The 20738-nt window shown below is 38.0% G+C and overlaps 3 protein-coding genes across 3 annotated transcripts; 1 reads left to right on the top strand and 2 right to left on the bottom strand.

Annotated features, from left to right (window-relative positions):
• Positions 1-990: 990 nt before the first annotated feature.
• sdhaf2 (succinate dehydrogenase complex assembly factor 2) lies at positions 991-5256 on the bottom strand. Its single transcript, XM_023279295.2, has 4 exons — positions 5096-5256; positions 3651-3874; positions 3011-3120; positions 991-1616 (listed from the first exon to the last, which is right to left on the bottom strand). Exons 1-4 carry the CDS (start codon positions 5120-5122, stop codon positions 1486-1488), a joined length of 492 nt encoding a protein of 163 aa, XP_023135063.1. The 5' UTR covers positions 5123-5256; the 3' UTR covers positions 991-1485.
• Positions 5257-5383: 127 nt separating this feature from the next.
• On the top strand, positions 5384-14710 carry LOC111574613 (cleavage and polyadenylation specificity factor subunit 7). Its single transcript, XM_035952399.2, has 9 exons — positions 5384-5959; positions 6094-6285; positions 7798-7901; positions 8000-8145; positions 8240-8582; positions 8919-9022; positions 10567-10711; positions 10801-11094; positions 14386-14710. Exons 1-8 carry the CDS (start codon positions 5876-5878, stop codon positions 11087-11089), a joined length of 1407 nt encoding a protein of 468 aa, XP_035808292.1. The 5' UTR covers positions 5384-5875; the 3' UTR covers positions 11090-11094; positions 14386-14710.
• A 395-nt stretch (positions 14711-15105) lies between these two features.
• polr2l (RNA polymerase II, I and III subunit L) lies at positions 15106-16532 on the bottom strand. The gene is made up of 3 exons (XM_023279296.3): positions 16377-16532; positions 15776-15880; positions 15106-15378 (listed from the first exon to the last, which is right to left on the bottom strand). The coding sequence occupies exons 2-3, from the start codon at positions 15868-15870 to the stop codon at positions 15270-15272; spliced, it is 204 nt and encodes a 67-aa protein (XP_023135064.1). The 5' UTR covers positions 15871-15880; positions 16377-16532; the 3' UTR covers positions 15106-15269.
• Positions 16533-20738: the final 4206 nt, after the last annotated feature.

Consider the following 20738-nt stretch of genomic DNA (forward strand, 5'->3'; position numbering starts at 1 on the left):
TACTTGAGTAAATCAACTTGGTTAATTTCCACCACTGATTAAGATTAACGATAGGACAGATGGTGGTAGAGCAAAGGAAACACAGAGGGGAACCCTTCTGACATCATCTCGTTCTATTTTAGGACAAGCTGACAACATAGAAAATTAAAGTGCTCATTGTTATTCAATATATTTTCCTTTTAAAATATTGTGCCAGGAACATAAGCGCCAGTCTGGTATCTGGAACACTTCCTTGTTTGTGTAACACCTTGGCAGCAGATCATGTGTACATTATAATTCTATGGCCGTACGCAAGCAGGCTTGTCGTCTGTTTAGAGATTCTGTGCACATCTTGTGGCCAGAGGGCACTTCCCTTCTGCACTCAGTACAAGGTTCCACTGAACCGACATGACATGCGGCCGGACAAGAAATGTTCCCCATAGTCAATGCATGTTTGTCCAGTGCCAGAGGAGAGAGAAATAACCTTGTTTGCATGACTTCAGGCAAAATATGTTGGCTTTATTTGGGATCTCAGCATTACAGAGAATTTTGTTGTTGTGTTGTGTTGTAAAAAGCACAACTTTATCTATGGTTAGTAACTCTTTCATCCAAATGCAGTCATTTTGTTTGTATTTTCAGGCAGTTTGAAATTAAATTTTCACAACTTCTGTCACTGCGCGAAGGTTCTTAGCAAACAGCCTTTCATATAAATACGGCAGCTGATATTTTCACACCCTGTCAGCATGAAAAATGAGGTATGTCAGCTATATGTGGTATTGGTTAAGGCATTAGCTAACTGAGATAACAAGATGGGCAGATGCTTTAATTTGACACTGAAACTAAGGTGATCTGCTTCCATCTGGTGTCGGTAAACAGACACTGCAGGCGGCACAACCTTCATTATGTAACAAATACTGTCCATAGTGTCCATCATGTCATCCAGCAGCCACGTGATCCAATCCTGTGCTCTAGCATGACAGTCATTTATCAAACAATAAATGCACAAAAGAGTAGAGCACAAACATTTATTAAATAACCCATAATGTCTGGAATAGGCACAGAGAAAGCATTATACAGATCAGCTTGTGTCCATTTATCAAAGCTGGCTTATTTAGTAAGACTCTCACACACTGAGATGCTTGAATTTACAGACCTGGATGAATATATATGTACAAAATATTCAGAACACCTCCCTCATGTTGAATTGCATCAGAGTTCCCCCCGTTTTATTGAATCCCTCTCTCCCTATAATGACCAAGTACACAGATGACATAGTGGAACGTGCCCTTTATGGCTGCATTATTTCATGGAAACAGCTGGACAGCATTAGATACATATGTACCCCAAATATTCTTCACTCCACTGTAGTTTGTAGATTCAGCTGTGGGTAACTGAAGCAGCTCTGCTGACTTTGGGAGGATTTTTTTCTGGAGGCTTAATGCACTCATATTCACTCAATACACCTCCTTCAATGTGTCTCTGAGGAGGTCTGGAGGGCCAAGGACCTCACTGGCTTTGTTTCTCCAGGTACTCCAAGCTGGGTGCATCAAGCCGCTGTTCTTGGTTGCGGTTCTTTGTGAACTCCTTCAGCATATCCATGACCTCTCCTTGGTAAACGTCAGGCGTGGGCTGAGCTTCTGTAGGCAAGAAGAAGAGGTTTAATTATTTTCAGTTTCTAACTTATTGGGGGGGGGAAGCACTTGGATCGTCAGATTCTTTATTTTATGCAAGTGCATTCTTTAGCAGACAGATGGCTGAAGAGCAAAGTCCTTCTGACATCACCTTAGTTTATTTAAGAACAATCTCAGGTCATTTAACTAAAATCCTCACATAGGAGGATTAAAACGTGATATTTTGAGTCTGATAATGAATATTTCATATTGTAGTAAGGGAGCACAGGCAGAAGACACGAGATTGCTGTCACAGATCTCTTAGTTTTCAATTTTCAAAATGGAAACCATCTCAATCAGTAACTTAGAAATGCCACTGTAATTATTTGTTTCAGTAAAGTCTGATTGCCTGCAACAATTTATTTTAATTTGTCCTGAGTAGCTGCCAATCAGAATCTGTTAGTGCTGTTCTCACACTGACTCTATTTTTCAGCTGCTGTGCACAACCAAACGGGCAAATAATTGAATCAAATTAAGAGCACATTAGAGGAATAAATGGTAAGTTATCCTGGGACAGTGAGCTTCCACGCTGAGGCCTCAGCCAAAAGAAACAGCAAAAGAAAACAAAACAACAGCAGAATTAAAGATAATTTGTTAGCAAGGTTATTGCCAGTTTAGAAAACAAGCCCTTTCATAATCATTATACCCACTGGAGTTTTCCATATTTTTTTTACAGTCTAAAATTAAAATTAGCATGCCTAATTTGTTGATTACCAGCAACAAAGATGCTGCTGGTAAATTGACAAGGCAAAGCAAATCCATATCATCTGTAATTTTTAGAAACAATACTCAAAAGATAAAGGGTTTCTGTGCTATTAAATATGCAAATATTTGGCGGTGTCATTTTAAAGTACACATAAAATTCTTTCAGTGTATGAAATGTCCCTTGACTGGAGTCCATCTTTTGTTTGCTCACTAACAAATGATTTGTTTTAATGTGTAATGTTTTGCAACTCAAAGTGTGGTACACAATAAGCAATAATACAAGAACATGCAATAATAAGGAGCAAGTAATATTAAAATAACAATGTTAAAACTAGCAGCTAATGATAAAACATAATGGAATAAAAAATAGTAATAAAGGTGCTGTGTGCATTAGATATAGATGTTAATTTAAGTGTTGGTATGTTCTGGCTCACAGAAGTAACCTCTTAACCATAAGTGCTTCATATTTTGTGTTCATAACTTTAGTAGCTTGACTGTATATGCTGTAGCTAATGCTTTGAAAAACCAATGCAAGAATTGTAAAATCAGTTCTAAAACAAAAATAGCAGGGAGTCAGTGTGTTATGTCTAAATGTACTGTAAGAGATTCCCCGTGCAATAGAAGACACTTTCAAAGAAAAGGAACTATTCTCTCACCTGTTGCCCAGTAGTAGATATCCCAGTCATTGCTTGGTTCATTAATCAGCCTGTCATACTGCTGCAGTTGGATCTCACTCATTGTGTTCAGGTATCGCTTTGCAAAAAGGCTATAAGAGACAAGGAGAATTCATTAGTGTCTGGGTCCTCTCTCGAAATGGAAAGTCATAGCTATAGGTTATCTGAGTTGCTGGTAAACTGACTGTGCTTGACGAGCTTAAATGAGAAAAAGTCTTTAAATTGAGCTCTAAAAAATGAAAAGTGCTTCAGCTTAAAGCTTGCCCGTTGTGCTAAAAACCTGCATGCTTTAAGTACATATGAAATCATGCAATTCACTTGAAAGTAGTCAACTGAGGAAAAGTTCCTCAAACAGGTAATTATGTAATAATAGCCTCATAATAACTACAGCTGAACTGAAAATATCATTTTTTGTCTTATCATTTTTTATCTCACATCACCTACTTTGAAATTACTTAAACAGGAATCCAGTTACAGTCACTAATGACACTTTCTATGACATGGGAGCATCAGTACTGTTGACTCGAAAATATAAGCATATCCTTTACACGAGGTGAAAAACTAAAACAATAATATGGCTAGATGGCAGAAAGATAGGACAAAAAGAGGAGCCTTTAACAACCTGAGCAATATGCAGTTCTCCAACATGCCCCTCTTACGACTCTCATAGAGAAGTCTGCGTCTCTTGATGTCGGTGGGCTCGTCCAGCTTCTGCTCCCAGGGGGGCAGAGGAATCTCAATCAGATCACCCCTGGTGTCGTCAGGAGCATCTCCTTTGTAACCACGAGATGATACCAGCCCTGTGACCGCTGGTCTCCATGCTGCCTGGCACACCCCTGTTACCAGCTGATAGGCAACAAACACAACTTTAGACAGTTCACCGTGAAATCTGTTCAAACTCTGCTGAAAAATGCAGCACTGTTGTTTAACTAACATGTTTGTCTTTGTTATCAGAACATTAGATGGCAACATTTACATTTCAAAATGTAACTGCCTTTGTTTCGGGTGAGATTATTATTGCGGCTTTTACTTAAAGGTATTGAGACATCAACACGTAAAACTGATATTTAGCCTAAAATATTATACTTTAAACAGATGAAGGTGTAGAATTATTGATTAAGGGACTGTGTTGTGCTGTTTTTATTATTATCTTAATTTAGGGCTGAACAATTAATCGATTCAAAATTGAAATTGTAATGTGAAACAATGGCATTACCAAATCACAAAAGTGTGTGCATTATGCAGCACAGCTCACCCAGAGTACTGCTCCTGAGCCATTAATGACCTACCTGTTCCAATGTCAGAGATTGTTTATGGAAAAAGTCTTATTATTTTCTTACTGGATTCCTAAAATTATTTCAAGTATTTAACTTAACACAGCTTTTGTGATAAATACTACATTCTCATCTTTGCATTAGAACAGAAATCAGTACATGTACATACGTACATACATACATACATACATACATACATACATACATGTTTTAAATCTGTTACACTGTGGTGTCACTTCAGATATTACTTTATGTACTAAGATATTGTGAGATGGTGAAATTAAGAAGTATTAAAAAGGAAGCTAACGGTGTTTATTTGCACTGTATTTTGTTTCTACAAGTGCACAATCAAACTCTTTACCTTTTTTCTTCACAAAAGAAGCTTAAAGTCTTTTCCATTAGATAATGACCTTGAAAGTTCAGTAAATCTATGTTTAACACCCATGCAGTCAAAACAACAGAGTGAAGCAGAGGAGACTTGCATAATACCGTATGCTGCCCTGTTGTACAACCGTTTACTGGATTGTACAACCGTCCTCCAGCGGGACACACCGTCTGCACCAGCCAGGGTTAATAAAACCTGGGCTCATAACTTTAACGCTACACTATCACAAAACGAACCTGCTATTTTACAATTCACAATCTTAATGCATTGTATTATTCCTGAACATCAAATAATTTCGGTTAACGTTCGGCCAAAAGTCGCCTGTGAGTTTTGACGTTTATACAGCGGCTGCAGTATTCAAATTTAACACCACCAAATGTGCAAATAATTAAATACTAGGTCACTTACCCTTTTCGCAGCAGCAGAACACAGCATTTTAACCTTCTCTCGGATACCGTCGGGAGGCTTACTGAAGAGCTTCCGACAGAAATTACACAAGCTGGTTCACGTCACAGCAGCGCACCGTCAACTACCGACCGTACACACCGTGCGTACGTCGCAATACTGCTAAGGTAACGGTAATGTTTAGCTACAATAAAAGATAATTAGTGCCAAAGCGGTATAACTAATGGTTAATATTTAATTAATATATCGTTATTGTGTATTAAAATCGGTTTGACAGATAAAAACACGTCCCTCGCTTCAGAACTTGAAGGGGGCTGAAGCATAGGAACCAAATGTTCATTGTTGTTCTTAGCCGGTTAAGTATCTCTGACGCACTCAAATGTTCCGCCAACTGAAAGATTAGCAATTTTAGCATTAGCCGATCAAAGAGCGAGCATGTTGTCGTCTTAAACTAGTTGTGTGTGCACTCATTAATGAAACACCGTGTGTGTTTTTCAAATTGTTCATTAAAGATAAAGAAATATAATTTTACCGTATGCACGCTTGTCGTATTCTCGGTTTGTAATATTTTTCTGCAGCTACAGTGTTTCTTTTTTTGCGAACTCGAGCGGAGTGTTACCTAGCAAAATACGGCTTTACGGTAACGGTTTTTTTTAATATTGGCATTGCACCTGTTGTCGGTATGCGTTACTAATGTGCAAACAGTGCAAGTGCAAACTCCACATTGGAAAAAAAAACAACCCTATCTGCAGTGCCAGCATCTGATCATCACAGGCCCACGGAATGGCTGCTGCAGGACCTGCAGCCGGACCAAGCACCTCTAAAAATGATATAGATATATACAGTGACCTCAATCAAAACGATGAGGTGAGTCAAACTATTTTTCTTTCTTGTTAATGCGTCCGTGAGAGCAGCCAATGTAAAGATGTCAGCGCCTTGATTTTTTTTTTATAGGTGACGGTATGAAAAATTAATTGGATATTATTTTCTGTCCCATACAGGATTTGGAAGCAAATGAACTTTTTGATGCAGTTCTAACTGGTTCAGTTAATCAAGACAAGAACATCTCTACTACTGTGGCTCCTTCTACGAAGACATCAGCTCAGGAGGACAATAAATCAACAGGAGTGACAACCCAAAAAGGAGGAAACTCACTTAGGAAACTGTCATTGTATATTGGAAATTTCCCCTGGGTGAGTACAAAGACTGTAACAGCCAGTCTTTGTTGAAGTTGATGGATAATTATCAATATTTATTCTGTTGCTTTATCTACATAGACTGGCACAACACTTTTGACAGGAAAACAGAAAAGAGAATTTATGTCCCCTGAGATGCAGCCCAAGCAGATTATCTTGAAAAAAAAGGAATTATTTGTGTTTTCTTTGTTTATTCTTAAACATGCCCAGATAATTAAATGTCATTACAACCTGCATCCCCCCCTTCAATCAGACACCATATTTTTATTTCAAAATTTGGAGTCATTTCATCTCAGGTGCAAAAGTATAATGCCAAGTCAAATAAAACATCCCACCAAACTTGCAATTTGTGTATACTACATTATTGTAGTATGTAATCAATTTTCCAGACACAACGTGGCTACTCAGAATGTCCTCAAATGTACTTTTTTGTATCCCAGCCCCCCTCTCTGATTTGCATGAGGTAACCTACTGCATGTCAAAGTAGTTATCACTGTTCAATAGAGCCGATTTATGGTCTTCTTTTAGTTGATACAAATCAAACTCATTTCTGCACCAAGGAATTCTATTTGTAGCTTCAGTCATATCCTTTTTTTCTAAATTCACCACAAAAAGGCAGTGAAGTGGGTTTCACAATCCACTTCCACTCTATGTGAGTGTAAACAGGACAAAGGTATATTGTCCAGGTTGAGATTCATCCTCAGAAAACACTTTTTAAATAGGTGGCTTCAATTACATATACAATCAACTGTGATAATTCTCTGTGGAATCCCAGTAGCTTACTTAGTAGAGTGCGCACTATTTGTATTAAGGCTCTAGGTCATCCAAAAAGCAATTTTCTTCAGAATCTCTTTTACTACAACATGTTTAAAAGGACAAGTCACAAATTGACATCTAGAACATACCGAAAATAATACAACTAATTAAAATTTGGACTGACAACTTTGTAAAAAGAAATACTATGACAGCATCTAGTTAAAACAGGTGCTAAGATTAACTTTGGGTTACCAATAATTTACCAATAAATTATTGGGTTCCCAATAATTTACCATACTGATAAATTATTGGGAACCCAAGGTTAATCTCAACACCTGTTTTAATGACATCAAGCAGTGGAAGTGTGGGTTAAACAGTTTGGTTTGGTGGGTCAAACAAAGAGTTTTATCCTTTACAACATACAACTGTTTTGTCAGTCAACCCTGTTTGTGTTTCTGTAGCAGTGTTACTAATTCTAAAGATCACAAGTTACTGTCTACTATTCTGTCATTTTATCATTCCTTCTTTCCATACCTGCCACTACAGGCTCCAACGTGAGTGGCAGACTCTTTAGTAGCTGTGTCTCTTGAATTTCCCTCGAGATTAATAAAGTATCTATCTGTCTATCTATCTATCTATCTATCTATCTATCTATCTATCTATCTATCTATCTATCTATCTATCTATCTATCTATCTATCTATCTATCTATCTATCTATCTATCTATCTATCTATCTATCTACCTACTTGCAGTGGACATCTGACAAGGACATTGTCAGCATGGCCCAGAGGCTGGGTGTGAAGGACATCACAGAGATTAAATTTGCTGAGAATAAAGTTAATGGCCAGTCAAGAGGGTGAGTGTTCATAAAATGTAAAGGAAGCTTGTATTTTGAGTTCCCTAACGTACTGCTGGTAACCATACATGTATTGTTACTTCAATGATGTCATACAGTTTTGCTGAGGTGGTGGTGACCTCAGAAGAATCACTAAAAACATTGTTGGAAAAAATACCTCGGTGTGAAATCAATGGGGAAAGGGTAGACTGTCGCTTCGCCACTCGCCAGAACCTCAGTGTTTTTGAGGAAATAGCAAATAAACGTAAGTAAGCTTAAGAAAATACCACTGTTGCTACACTGCATTACCAAATGTCATTATGACTGTCATCTTTAACAAAAACAATGTCCTTCTGCAGGTATTCCCTTGCGTGTTAATTCCAAAGAGTCGAAGGAACCAGAACCTACTGATAAGATTCCCTCATTATTATCTCAGAAGCCCAGTCCTCCCCCTATACCTCCACTTCTTCCATCACATCCACTTGTAAACAGATTTCCTTCATTACCAGCCCCTTGTCTTGGTCAGCCGCCTCCGCTGTTCCCACATTTGCCACCAACAATCCCTCCGCCAATGCCACCAAGTTTGTTCCCCTGTCATCCTGTCCACGTCCCCAGCCAACCATCTCCAAGTCTGCATATAAATCCTGCATTCTTCAATACAGCACAAGATGGGCACAGCAGCAAGGCTTACAACCAACAAAAGTGAGTAGATGTTTTATTTTTACAGCGACTGAGAACAAGTTTAAACAGTATATTTTTCCTCAGTGAGATACAGTGAAGCTGATGCTGCTTCACGTAAAGCAGCAAAAGACCAAGATACACAAAGAGATTCGAAGGAATAACTGCTATGCAAATAATAAGGCACATAGAACATACCGAAAATAATACAACTAATTAAAATTTGGACTGACAGCTTTGTAAAAAAAAAAATACTATGACAGCGGTTATTTTTAGTAACCTAGTAGGTAGTCAGTAATATTTTGCTTGATGGTTCAGTAAATCTGTCACTTTATATGACAATAATCTGTCTTTTTTCAGACACACACCTCGAAGTGCAGAAGGAGATTTCGAGGAGCTCATGAACAGAAATAAAGCTATTACCAGCAGCGCTATCACCAAGGCAGTGTCTGGAGCAACAGCTGGTAAGAACAGCTCAGCTCAGTACAAATCAGTTTCTGTGAAGTAGAAGAAACACAAAGCTTAATAAGCCATGTGGCCAAAGTACTGGTCTCTAGCTGTGATTGAAAAACATGCAGATGGGAAAAAAATGAAACATCAAACTACTCCACACCTCTCTTCAAATTTGGTATTGAAATGTAAATAATAATAGTAATAACTCTATTTGTCTAGCACCTTTCAGAAGAACATTCACAAGGTGCTTTGACAGGTAGAACATAGTGATAAACGAGAAATAAAAGAGAACTTTACTGGAAGGCGAGTCTACAAGTGGGTTTTAAGAAGTGATTTAAAAGAATTTACTGATTCGGCCAGCCTTATCTCTTCAGGCAGGTCGTTTCAAAGCTGAGAGGCCCTGACGGAGAAGGCCAATATAAATGGATACCTGATTTATGATATTTTGTTGATTTAGATGATATAAAACTACAACATTTTATATTAGTTGTAAAATACTGTACTCGAAGTACTAAGTGTTATGTACCTAAGTGCTCTGTAATTACTTATTTAAGTCTTGGAAAACTTGGTGTCAACTCAAGTTCAATATTCCCTGCAATATAAAATATCATTACTAAATAGGAAACAGTGTAATAAAAAAATTTTGAATAATAGTCCCTTTTTACATATCAATTAAGGATCATAATGTTACTCCACCGAGGAGGCGGAACCTTGGTGGAGTTATGCGACAACCGGCGTTGGTTTGTTTTTCTGATTGTTGGCTACATTACTCAAAAACGAACAAACGGATTTGGATGAAATTTTCAGAGAAGGTCAGAAATGACAGAAGGATCAACTGATTAGATTTTGGCAGTGATGCGGCGTATAGTCTGGGTCCATGTATTTGTTAAAGATTTCTGTAACATTGTGAGATAGCGGCATGGCGTCACTGTACCTATGACAAGTGAACACTACAATAGCTGCCTGTTGATGATCACATGATTGTGATCCTACTACAAATCCACCGTTGTGGACTTATCGGGAATTATCCGTTGGAAATTATACAAGGAAAAATTGATTAAATTTTGGGGGTGTTTCCAAGTCCCATCAATTCCTGCTGACTGCTACATATTTAGGTCATGCGATTTGGTATCCATACATGTGGTACACATGCAAAAACACACGCCTGTGCTCAGTGCAAGGCCATTTTGTTTGTGGGTACATCTATATTAAATTGCCACACTGTGTTGCCGTGATTTCTGCCACGACTTTTTTCAAGATTTCATCTGTCAGAAATGATACAACTGAGCAGCTTTGGTGGAGTACTGTGCTCTCTGAGTGCTTTTCTTGTCGTAGATGCGGAATTGCAACCAAATTCAATGTTTAGTTTTTCTGTCTTGTTATACAGATCCACATGGCTATGAATGCTTGGAATTTTTGTCTAACTTTACTGTAATTTGTGGCAAATGTAATCCATTGTTTTGAAGCTTTTTATTAACCCTAACCCCAGGGAGTACTGAGCTAGTTACTGTAAATGAAACTGTCTAACATTGAATCTCCCCAATTGCTACTACAGGAGACATGCGGGTGGCCATGGAAACATTACTGACCGCCATCGCCATTATTAAGCAGTCCAGAGTGTATGGAGATGAACGCTGCCAAGCCTTGGTCACCTCGCTCAAAGACTGTCTCGTCTCTATCCAGGGCAACTATGGCTACAAGTTTGTATAATTTTGCATCAGGACTGAGGATGTAACTAGAATTAGCTTACTTGTCAGTTTTTATAACACAAATCCATATGTCTTTGCAGGACGAGCAGTCGTTCCAGAGAAAAAGAAAGAGACCGGGACAGGAGTCGTGACAGAGAACGAGAAAGAGCTCGCGAGAGAGACCGTGACAGAGAACGTGAGAGAGAGAGAGACCGCGACAGAGAGCGTGAGAGAGAACGTGAAAGAGAACGTGATAGAGAAGATTCTTATGGCTGGGATGGTGTGGGAATGTCTCGAAGACACAGAGAGCATTCCTGGAATGAAGCGAGAGACAAGGAACGCTCAAGAGAACGAGAAAGGCACAGAGATCATAGAGACCGGTACCGCTAACTTAGGTAAGCTTGTTGTTAATTTATTAATATTTTATACTGTACACTGCCCTTGTGATAGCAGGGAAGTACAAATGTATTAGGTCACATTAATGATTGCTCTCAGGTTAGTTCCTGGTGTTCTGATTGCTGGCTCCTTGGAACTACTTACTGGAACACTTTCAGATGTGCACTCCTTTCCATTAATCTAATGGCAACTGAGCGTGTTGGCTTCATGTCTGAATGCACACCCTGATTGTATTTCTGTAAATGGCAATCCTACAAAGTTGGACCTAGTAACATTTCCATACCACTTTCAGCACGGCACAAGTCTAAACTGTATGCTGTCACGTTTAGACATGTAGAAGTGACGGTACCTCAGTCTGTGTGAAGGGATTTAGGGAAGGCTTTTTCTCCATTTCGACACCAATAATGGTCCAAAAGCATCACAGAGAGTGCAAAAGACACAGTTTCACCCTTCTCATTCACTTTGCTCTACAATTTCACATCTACTACAAACTGAAATGCCGAAAAAAAACGAACTTCACCGTGATGAAAACAGAGACTAATAGCACAGATAAATGATACTCACCAATAATGAAAGCATTGCTTTTTTTTGGCACATTAACAAACATTCAGAAGTCTTTCCTCTGAGCTCATTACATACCTGCAACATCAAACAGCTGTAGGATCTATGGGAGTGTCTGTAAAGCAAGAGATTTTTTGTGCGATCAGGATTTAATGCTACAACTGTGCACTTCGCTTCAGACAGGTGAGCTGTCACAATTTATAAGCTCCCGATAAATCATCTGATGGATAGCAGCTGTCCTCGGGTTGAGTCACAGCTGCCGGGATGTTTTTATTTTACCGTTGGTAAAGTAGTAGTAAGACTGTCATCACACATGGACAGAATTGTCAGTGTTTTGGGAATCATAAGTAAATGAGGCTATTAGTTGTTGGGACAGTTTGTTAAGCTTTCTATTAGTTTAGATCTAGTCTATTGTTTACTAGTGCATTGTTTTGTGTTATACATCACTTGGTGTATTGTATAATCATGTGGACAAATATCACATCTCTGTCACTGTGGTGAGTGTGTCCAAATGAAGCCATGAGGAACATTAACAAAAAAGTGACCTGTGTGGGAACGACACAAACCTGTCACTTTTACGAATGAGTGAAGCCAGAAAAGGCTTTAATGGAACTGAGGCATTATTAATGTGTTTAATTCCACCCATTTCTGCTGTGAAAAAGGTTTATCGGTTCCATTATTGGGTTTCTTATTGCATGGTTTTGTGCACTCTGTAAGAGATTGTCATTGTTGCTGATGCTGTCTATATGTAACTTCTATGTAACTTCTATGTATATGAGCATGTTTTTGTTGTAGTTTTTTTTTTGCATCTTATTACTGCATTTCCTCAGCAGCCTCTCGTATAATCACTGTCAAGATAACTGAGGAATTATATGATAAATGCAAAGTAGTTTGAGTAAATTAATTAAAATAAATACTATTGTGGATGAAAAAATAAATTGTCCACTTTGAACATATTCAATCATATGGCTTAGGAGTGCAGTTTTGCTACATTTATTTTAAGTAAAACTTTACAGGATATAATGTTAACTGCACCAAAGGATTTGGTTTCCAGTCCTGTTTCATTTCTACCAAAACCTTTCTGACAGATAACAGTTCATAAAAGGAAGCTAGTGAAAGTAGTTATTTTTAGTGCAGAGGTCTTACAATGCAATGACCTGTTAAAAGTCTGCAATCCATTATGTCACCAGACTTAGGGCTTCATCATATTTTGATAGTCTACTTGTTTGTATGCATCCTTTAACACACTTAGCATGGCTGTAACTCGAAGACATAAATGATACAGTAGCATAAAAAGGTTGGCTCCTTTTTTTTGCTTTTTAACATTGAATCATGGTCAATATTATTTGGCTTTTTTGACTAGAAATTACTGAAATAGTCTATGTTCTGTGAAAGTGAGAACAGATTTTCAACATAGTAATTCTATCGATCTATCAATAATTAAAAATAGAAAACATAAGATAAGTGATTGCATAAGTGTTCACTCCTCTCAAGTCAGTATTTAGAAGATGCACCTTTGTCCACCATTACACCATTTCTGAATGCTTCGGCTTATTGTCTTGCTGTAAAGCAAATCTTCTCTCAAGTCACATTTCTCTTGAAGACTGTATCAGGTTGTTCTTCAGGATTTCCCTGTACTCTGCATCTACACAATACTTCCAGGACATGCTGCCATGAAGCATCGTCAAACCATAATGCTGCCACTGCCATGCTTCACAATTGGGATGGTGTATTTGAGATGATGTGCATTGTTTGATGTTTGTCAAACATAGCACGTAGGCTTATGACCCAAAAGCTCCCTTTTGGTCTCATCAGACCAAAGAACCTTCCTACAATTGACTTCCCCATCTGGTGAAATCTAGTCGGGATTTAATATAAGCTTTCTTCAGCAGTGGCTCTCTGGACACTCTCCCATAAAGCTTTCACTGATCAAGAACCTGGGCAACAATTGTTGTATGCACAGTCTCTCCTGTCTCAGCTTCTTGTAACTCCTTCAGAGGAGTCAAATGTGACTTGGTTGCCTCTCTCACTAGTGTCTTTCTTGCAAAGTTGCTAAGTTTTCAAGGACAGCCTGTTCTTGGCAGATTTACGCATGTGCCATATTCCTTCCATTTCTTAATGATGGATTTAACTGTACTCCAAGGAATATTCAGTGACTTGTAAATGTTCTTGTATTCATCCTGTAAATCAGGCTGTTCAGTAACCTTTTCACGGAGTTGCTTGGACTGTTGTTTTGCCTTCATGATGTAGTTATAGCCAGGAGTACTGACTTCCCAGTGACTGGACCTTCCACATACAGGCGTTTTTATACTACAATCATGTAAGACACATTCGCTGCACTCAGATGATCTACATTTCACTACTAGTGTGACTTCTAGCGCTTTTGGAAATTCTTCTCAGTAAATCCAAATGAAATTGACCATCACTCTATGGTGAAAAGCAATAAAATGAGAAATCTTCCAAGGGGTGTGGATAAACTATATAAACTGTACATAATGAGCTGCTGAATGTGCAGAACTTTTAGTTTGACATGCAATACAGAAGGTTGTATTCTGTTGTAATATAAGTAGCAGCAACTAGTGTAATAAATAAGTAGGTGGCACTGCAGTCGCAAAGAGAATATGCAAACTGCCTCTCAGAGCTGCTTTAATCTGTTGGCCAGTTTGGTCCATATTTGATTTTTGAAAGTGTTGCTTCAAAAAGTATGTCCGTTTTTTTTTCTTCCCTAGATTGGTGGAGTTACTATGTGTGAAGCAGAGCAAAGACAAGACAGGACCAAGTTGTATAAAAATCTGGAGGAATATACGGTGAAACTGAAGATATGCATCTCCAAAGGTTTAAAAGTGTACTGTTTTGGTTCTTTTGTCACACGCTGATCTTGGGACTTTAACTTGTTTTAATAGAAAACAAAAAAAGTGGATGTAGATTTGTTGCTGGGATGTACATTTCAATGCTTGCATGCAGTTACACCTCCTATTAACTTATGTAATAGTTTGATGTTTTCACTTTCTTTTATATTAAATCCAGATTAAAAAGCATTCCCTGAAAATCTAATTGAAGTGTTATATTTCCTTGCTCATTTAAGTTGTGCTACATCTGCATACTGAGGACCATCAAGATCAACGAATAATTCCTTTTGTCTACTAAGACAAACACCAAGTTGTCTAGTTTTATCTGTTGGTATTGAGCAATCTGATGCTTGTACCACACAATCTGAGGCAATGGTTTACATGTACTGCATATTCGTTTTTGATTAACCCAGTTTCCCAAAGGTCTAATCTGGATCTGTTATTTAGATTAACTACAGAACTTCATAAAGTTACCAACAGTAATTTCCTGTAAGATTTTAGGTGCTGCTTCCCTAAGCAAAAGCATGAGGACCAATTTTCACATTACTGTTCCAGTAACGAAATTGTACTAGCTTGATAAATGAGTAACACAACTAACAATGTCTTCAACAGCTTTATTTAGAAAACGTACATCGTCAAACAGGTGCATAAATGAAAGTTGAGAAGATTTTGACTGTAGTCGACATTTGCTGTCACACATAAACATAACATGAATCTGTCCAAGTCACAGCCCTGCAAAGTCCAGAAAGTTCTTCCATCATTCATCATTTCTCCAGAGGAGCATAATTCAATAATTTCTCAATAAGATCCACGTGAGAAAGGAGCATCCTCCGACAGCAATACCTCTTCAGGCCCAGGGCATCAAGGGCATCACTAAAGAAGGGAGAAGAGAGAGGAAGTGATGCCAGTCTTAATGCATTTTATACAGATCACTGAATAAATAAAGTACATGGACATTGCTGCAGACAATACTAAGGAAATACGTCTAAATGACCTCAGGTAATTGGTAATATTAATTTCATCACTCCGTCTTGAAACCTAACCTAATTAACTTAGCCTGCGACAACTTGATAAGCTAAAAGGTTTGAGGTTAAGAGTACTACTACAACACTGCTTCTTGCAAAATACTTCAGAACAGCATATGTAATTGCTCTGATTATGAGCAAGACTTTCTAACAATTTAAGTAGCATAATTCCAGGCACAACCACTACTGCTGACGACATATGCAGATGTAGTACAGAGAGAGAAACCAGCAGGTATTTATCTCACCCTTCGGTGTACTCTGCTTGAAGTAGGCCGAGGTAAGCTTCCCATTTGTTACCCACAATCTTCCCACACGTGAAGCACCGTACAGGGATGATCATTTTAGGACACCTGAGGAGAGAGGCACATTATCCTGTTAGCATCAAGATCTGTGTCAAATGTAACGCTAGCAAGATAGTGACCAAACAACTAATTTGCACAGTGAATACTTTTAAACGTGAGTCAGTTGAACCTCAAGCTGTTACGCGAGTGTTATACCAGGTAGCTAGCATGTTTTGCTAACATTCTAGCTACAGCACGTAGCTAAGCTAGCCCAATGGGCGCGTATTATTTGAAAAAAAAAAATAACGCAGAAAAGCGCTTTAACGGCAAAGTTTTTGTATTTAGAAGTGTTCATTTATTCGTGATGTTTCTTCCAGAGGTGGTTGTCAAAATAAAGGGCTAGTTAAGCCCCACAGAGTAAGCTAACGATAGCTCACACACTGTATTTAGCCATGCGACTAGCACAGCTGTACATAGTCGGCTCACGTTAGCCTTTTGCCACGAGTAGTTCATTATTTAACAGTCAACAGACAAAATTTAAAAATCTCACTTTTCATTTACTTACCGTCAATACTCTAGTTAACCCAAAGATGAAGCGCGAAGTTCTTCTGAGAGAAAGTAATTCCAACAGTGATAGCAGTTTCCCTCGTTCTCTACAGCCGCAACAATAGTAAGACTTCAACCCGAATCCTTCAAAATAAAAGCATAGTTTCTTCTAATGTTTATTATTTTGAAATTTGAACAGTTAATTACGTACACTATCACTGATATAAATGGAAGGGACAAGATATTATAGTCTCTACTTTATAAAGTAATGCATTTTATTGACATCACAAAACAACCCCTTGGAAATAACTTCACAATTACACTTATAGTATGGTATAGTATATTAAGTGTCTATGATGCAGGCAGTAATATTATTATGATTGTGGTTATTATTATTATGATTGTGGTTATTATTATTATCAATGTTACTGTTTATTATTATATTACAACAACAACAACAACAACAACAACAACAACAACAACAACAACAACAATAATAATAATAATGATAATAATAACCACCCCCTGGCTGTACATGCAAAGCACAATGGAGCTTGACAGTTATGGTTTTCTTGGGCCAGTACAGATACTGACTGTGAAGTAGAAATAGTCACATAAAAATATGCACTGATCAATCTTTTTTTCCCCTCTCTCTGCAAAAGACACATTGAAGGATGATTTCTAGCAAATATTCCTCAAATGCAGTCATTAAAGAATGATCAAAGACATTCACTGTAAGCTGATGCAAGATATTTTAAAGTAGAATCATAAACCTTGTTGTCAAAAATAATTAAATAGTGTAGTTAACATACTTAACATCTGTTTTGATAGTGAATATTTTTCAGATAATTATACATAGTTTTGTCATTTTCATTTGCGAAATCTTCTCTTTGAAATTGAATGCTTCAAACAAATGTCATCCAGCTGTGGAAATATAACTAACTCTGCTTTGATCTGTCAGTACTGGAACTCTAGATCTCAATAAAAACAATTTCAACGTGAATCACAAAATATATAAAATAAAATGATTAAATAGGGTAAAATTGGATTATGGCCAAATTTAAAAAAAAAAAAAAAAAAAAAAGTATGTTCCAACATGTAAACATGCAAAATGTATGTTGTTATAATATTGGAAGACAATGCAAATTCATCCCACAAATTCTTCAATTTGACTGGAAAACAGTTTGACTTCTTATTAATTCATATAAGTTAAGTTCGGTGTACAAAGGTGCAGTTGTGATCAAAGAAATACTCAATTGGGCTGGTTCACTGCCTTTTAATAAGGTTGGATTTCAAACGCTTTCTTTTATACATTTAGAAGTTTGGGGGCAGAGGGGAGGGTGCATAAGGAAAATATGTTAGAAATATATAAAAAAATATAACCATCATTATAGTCATTACAGTCACCATTGAAAACATCATCATTACCCTTCGTCATCATCTTACAACACCATCTTTGCCATCTCTAAGATAATACATTATTACATTGTTTATATAATTTAAATTGCTACAGCACATGTGCTAAATGAGGAGTCCTATCTGAATTATTGCATTTATACGCTGTTGAAATTATGAAAATAGGAATTTTCTCTTTTTTTTGGTACACTGTATTGTACAATGTAAGGTGAAGTTTGTTTTGGTGTTGGCATACTATCTTTTGAATATGTCTGGGGTGTTAAATGTAGTATGTTCATACAAGATTTTTGACCAGTAATGTGTGAAATCTATACCCTTACAACTAAAATTAAGTGATGGTTTGTGACAGACTTGTCTTTCTGCTATCTACTTATGTAACAGGGACAACCACAGTGTGAGTTAAAAAGATTGTGTACAGCTGTACAGGTGAGTTATGCAGTGACAAAATTGTGACTGCTTAACATTTTTCCCCCTTCAAGTAAACTATGTGACAGTAGTTCATTTACACCCAGCTTCCGCTGTATTTGCAGTTTAGGATGCTCTCAATACATTAAAGTTGTACTTCAGTGCCATTAATGTGGTTTTGAAAACAAGATTTTGCAACTGTCAGGGGAGTATAGTGTTGACTGAAACAACTCCCATGTTTGGCAGCAGGCTTTAAACCTGATACTTAAACACTAATGGCTGTTCAGGCTGCCACAGTGAAGCATCTGCATACTGCAAGATGTAAACAGACTGAACTAGCATGACTGTGACTGTCGTGTAAGACATGAAAGGTTATTGATTTGTGATAATATTTGACAGTAAAATAAATCTCTTTCTTATTCTACAGCAACAAGTAACATCACTACTATTCTCTGTTCCATAGTGTACATGTTTTATGTCCAACAGTCCCTTACATGCCATTTCTCAACCACTGCATGCTTATATGTTCTATAGCTGAGAAAGTTTATTGCACTGTGCCATTTTGTATTTGACTTTTTTTACAATTAGAGATTTGATGTCTTTGATGTCTCACTGCACTCTGAAAGAGAAACTGAATCCTTTCAATCAGGCAATGATATAGCCAAAGTATGTGCAATAGATCACAGTGCATAATCTCGGCTGTTCTTCAGCCTGCTCTTTCAATTGTCTTATTTTAAAATAAAACAAAACCTATAACTCTGATACACAATGTCAATAGTTAGAAGTTTCAATAATATAAATACAGTTCTTCATGATCTTTTAGCAAAGTGAACCAAGCTCATTTCCGGTGCAAGAATGCACAAATATTGCAATCTTGTGCCAATATTTGCACAAACCGAATTAAACAAGATAAAGCAGTTGAACAAGCTACCTTTAGAGAGTTTAGGCGTTTAAGCTCTGTAATACAATGTAAGTTTTTTTTAAGAAATACATAATTACATTTCAGATGGAGTATTGTAGCATTTTCATGCATATACTATGTATAATTATGCTCCATATACAGCCTTGATCAAAACATGAATGCTTTGATTCACAACAAGTGAAAGCAGGTCAGAAAAAAAGACAAACAAAAAAAACATAAAATGCACAGTGGCTCCCTGTCCCCCATGATAGTCTGTGAACCAATCGGCAACAACACTCTAAGCTCATCAACCAATAAATACTCTAACTTGCAATAATGATTTAGTTTTAATTTCTCCTTGCCAGTAGCAACACTCCCAGCAGGATGGCTCCTGCAGCGATAACAACACCACCAATGAGGAAGGGTTTCAGGTGCTCCAGAGAGTCTGTGCCGGAGGCCGCAGCCTCATCACCTGCTGCTGTTTCAGCTTCTGCTGCTCCATCTTGGGAGGGAGGAGGATGCTCAGGCTCAGGGGCGGCAGGGGCAGGGTCAGCCTTGCGTGGGGCTACCGGCTCCTTCTTCTCTGCTTTAGATGCTGCTTTGGGCGCTGGAGCGCCGGACTTGGCCTTGGCTTCCATGGACTCTGAGACAGAGGTGTGGTCTGACCAGGAGGAGTCTTTATAAGGTCAGCTCTGTGCTGCTTCACTGAGGAAAAACAGCAAACACACGCAGCCAGATTATCCCTCTAAATTAGGCTCAGACATTATGTTATCTGCTCTGCTGAGTGTAGAGACACTGACATAGGTGAGAACCCCTCATACTCATGTTTTCACTGTGCAACAGTGAAGCAGTACTGTGGCGGTGAGGCCTTAACTGTGACCTTGGAAAACAATGACATTGATGGGAATACTCCGATGCTCAAAGGGACAGGATGTTATTTATTTTGGTCACAGCTGCTGTGACATAACGTTCCTCTGAAGAAATTATTTCCAAGCAGCTCCCTTGTTACACCTTTTCATGGGACAATCTGCTAGTTTTGTAATGGAGGCAGGGAGAATGGTGATGCAGCTGCAGATTGCCTTTAAAGTAAAGGATTCAATCTTTATTTCTTTGACCCCGACAAGAGCTTAATCTAGATGCAATAATGTGAAGATTTAATCTCTTTCTTGCTCCCTGTTCTCTCACTTCACTGTAAAACCTGCATGAGTCATTTGAGCTATAAACGGAGGACAAGATGGAGGAGAGAAACAAGGATCACAGCAACTGCAATAGAGGAAATCAGTGAAAATGCAAGTAGGAAAAATCAAGACGAATAGCTATCGCAGAATGATCGCAGCATAACAGCTTGAGTCTTACACAATGTAGGCTGGACACAGCTTTGCAAAAATGCCTCTTACTAAATCTTGCTGTTACGTGATAAGAGGAAACATAGGCATTACCTACCTCTCCAATAGCTCTGTTGAGATTACAAGAACAGCAGATGGACGAGGAAGCACAGCAGTCTGGAAGTTAGAATGTCCTTAATTTATTGAAAATGAGAGAAAGGGTAGAGATGGAGGACACTGAAAGCAGGAGGGAGGAGAATGAGAGGGAGAGGAGGAGAGACAGGGATGTACCATCTGGTGCTCAAACTAGGGGGAGCCTATTCTTTGATTATAG

The sequence above is a fragment of the Amphiprion ocellaris genome, chromosome 1 (assembly GCF_022539595.1).
Source record: "Amphiprion ocellaris isolate individual 3 ecotype Okinawa chromosome 1, ASM2253959v1, whole genome shotgun sequence".
In the NCBI taxonomy this organism is placed as follows: Eukaryota; Metazoa; Chordata; class Actinopteri; family Pomacentridae; genus Amphiprion; species Amphiprion ocellaris.

Coding starts and splice junctions, on each gene's coding strand:
- LOC111574613 (XM_035952399.2), top strand. CDS start 5,876: ATGGCTGCTGCAGGACCTGCAGCCGGACCAAGCACCTCTAAAAATGAT. Junction 5,960..6,093: donor ACCTCAATCAAAACGATGAG/GTGAGTCAAACT, acceptor TGTCCCATACAG/GATTTGGAAGCAAATGAACT. Junction 7,902..7,999: donor GTTAATGGCCAGTCAAGAGG/GTGAGTGTTCAT, acceptor GATGTCATACAG/TTTTGCTGAGGTGGTGGTGA.
- polr2l (XM_023279296.3), bottom strand. CDS start 15,870: ATGATCATCCCTGTACGGTGCTTCACGTGTGGGAAGATTGTGGGTAAC. Junction 15,379..15,775: donor CAAGCAGAGTACACCGAAGG/GTGAGATAAATA, acceptor TCCCTTCTTTAG/TGATGCCCTTGATGCCCTGG.
- sdhaf2 (XM_023279295.2), bottom strand. CDS start 5,122: ATGCTGTGTTCTGCTGCTGCGAAAAGG. Junction 3,121..3,650: donor GAGAACTGCATATTGCTCAG/GTTGTTAAAGGC, acceptor TGTCTCTTATAG/CCTTTTTGCAAAGCGATACC. Junction 1,617..3,010: donor TATCTACTACTGGGCAACAG/GTGAGAGAATAG, acceptor TCTTGCCTACAG/AAGCTCAGCCCACGCCTGAC.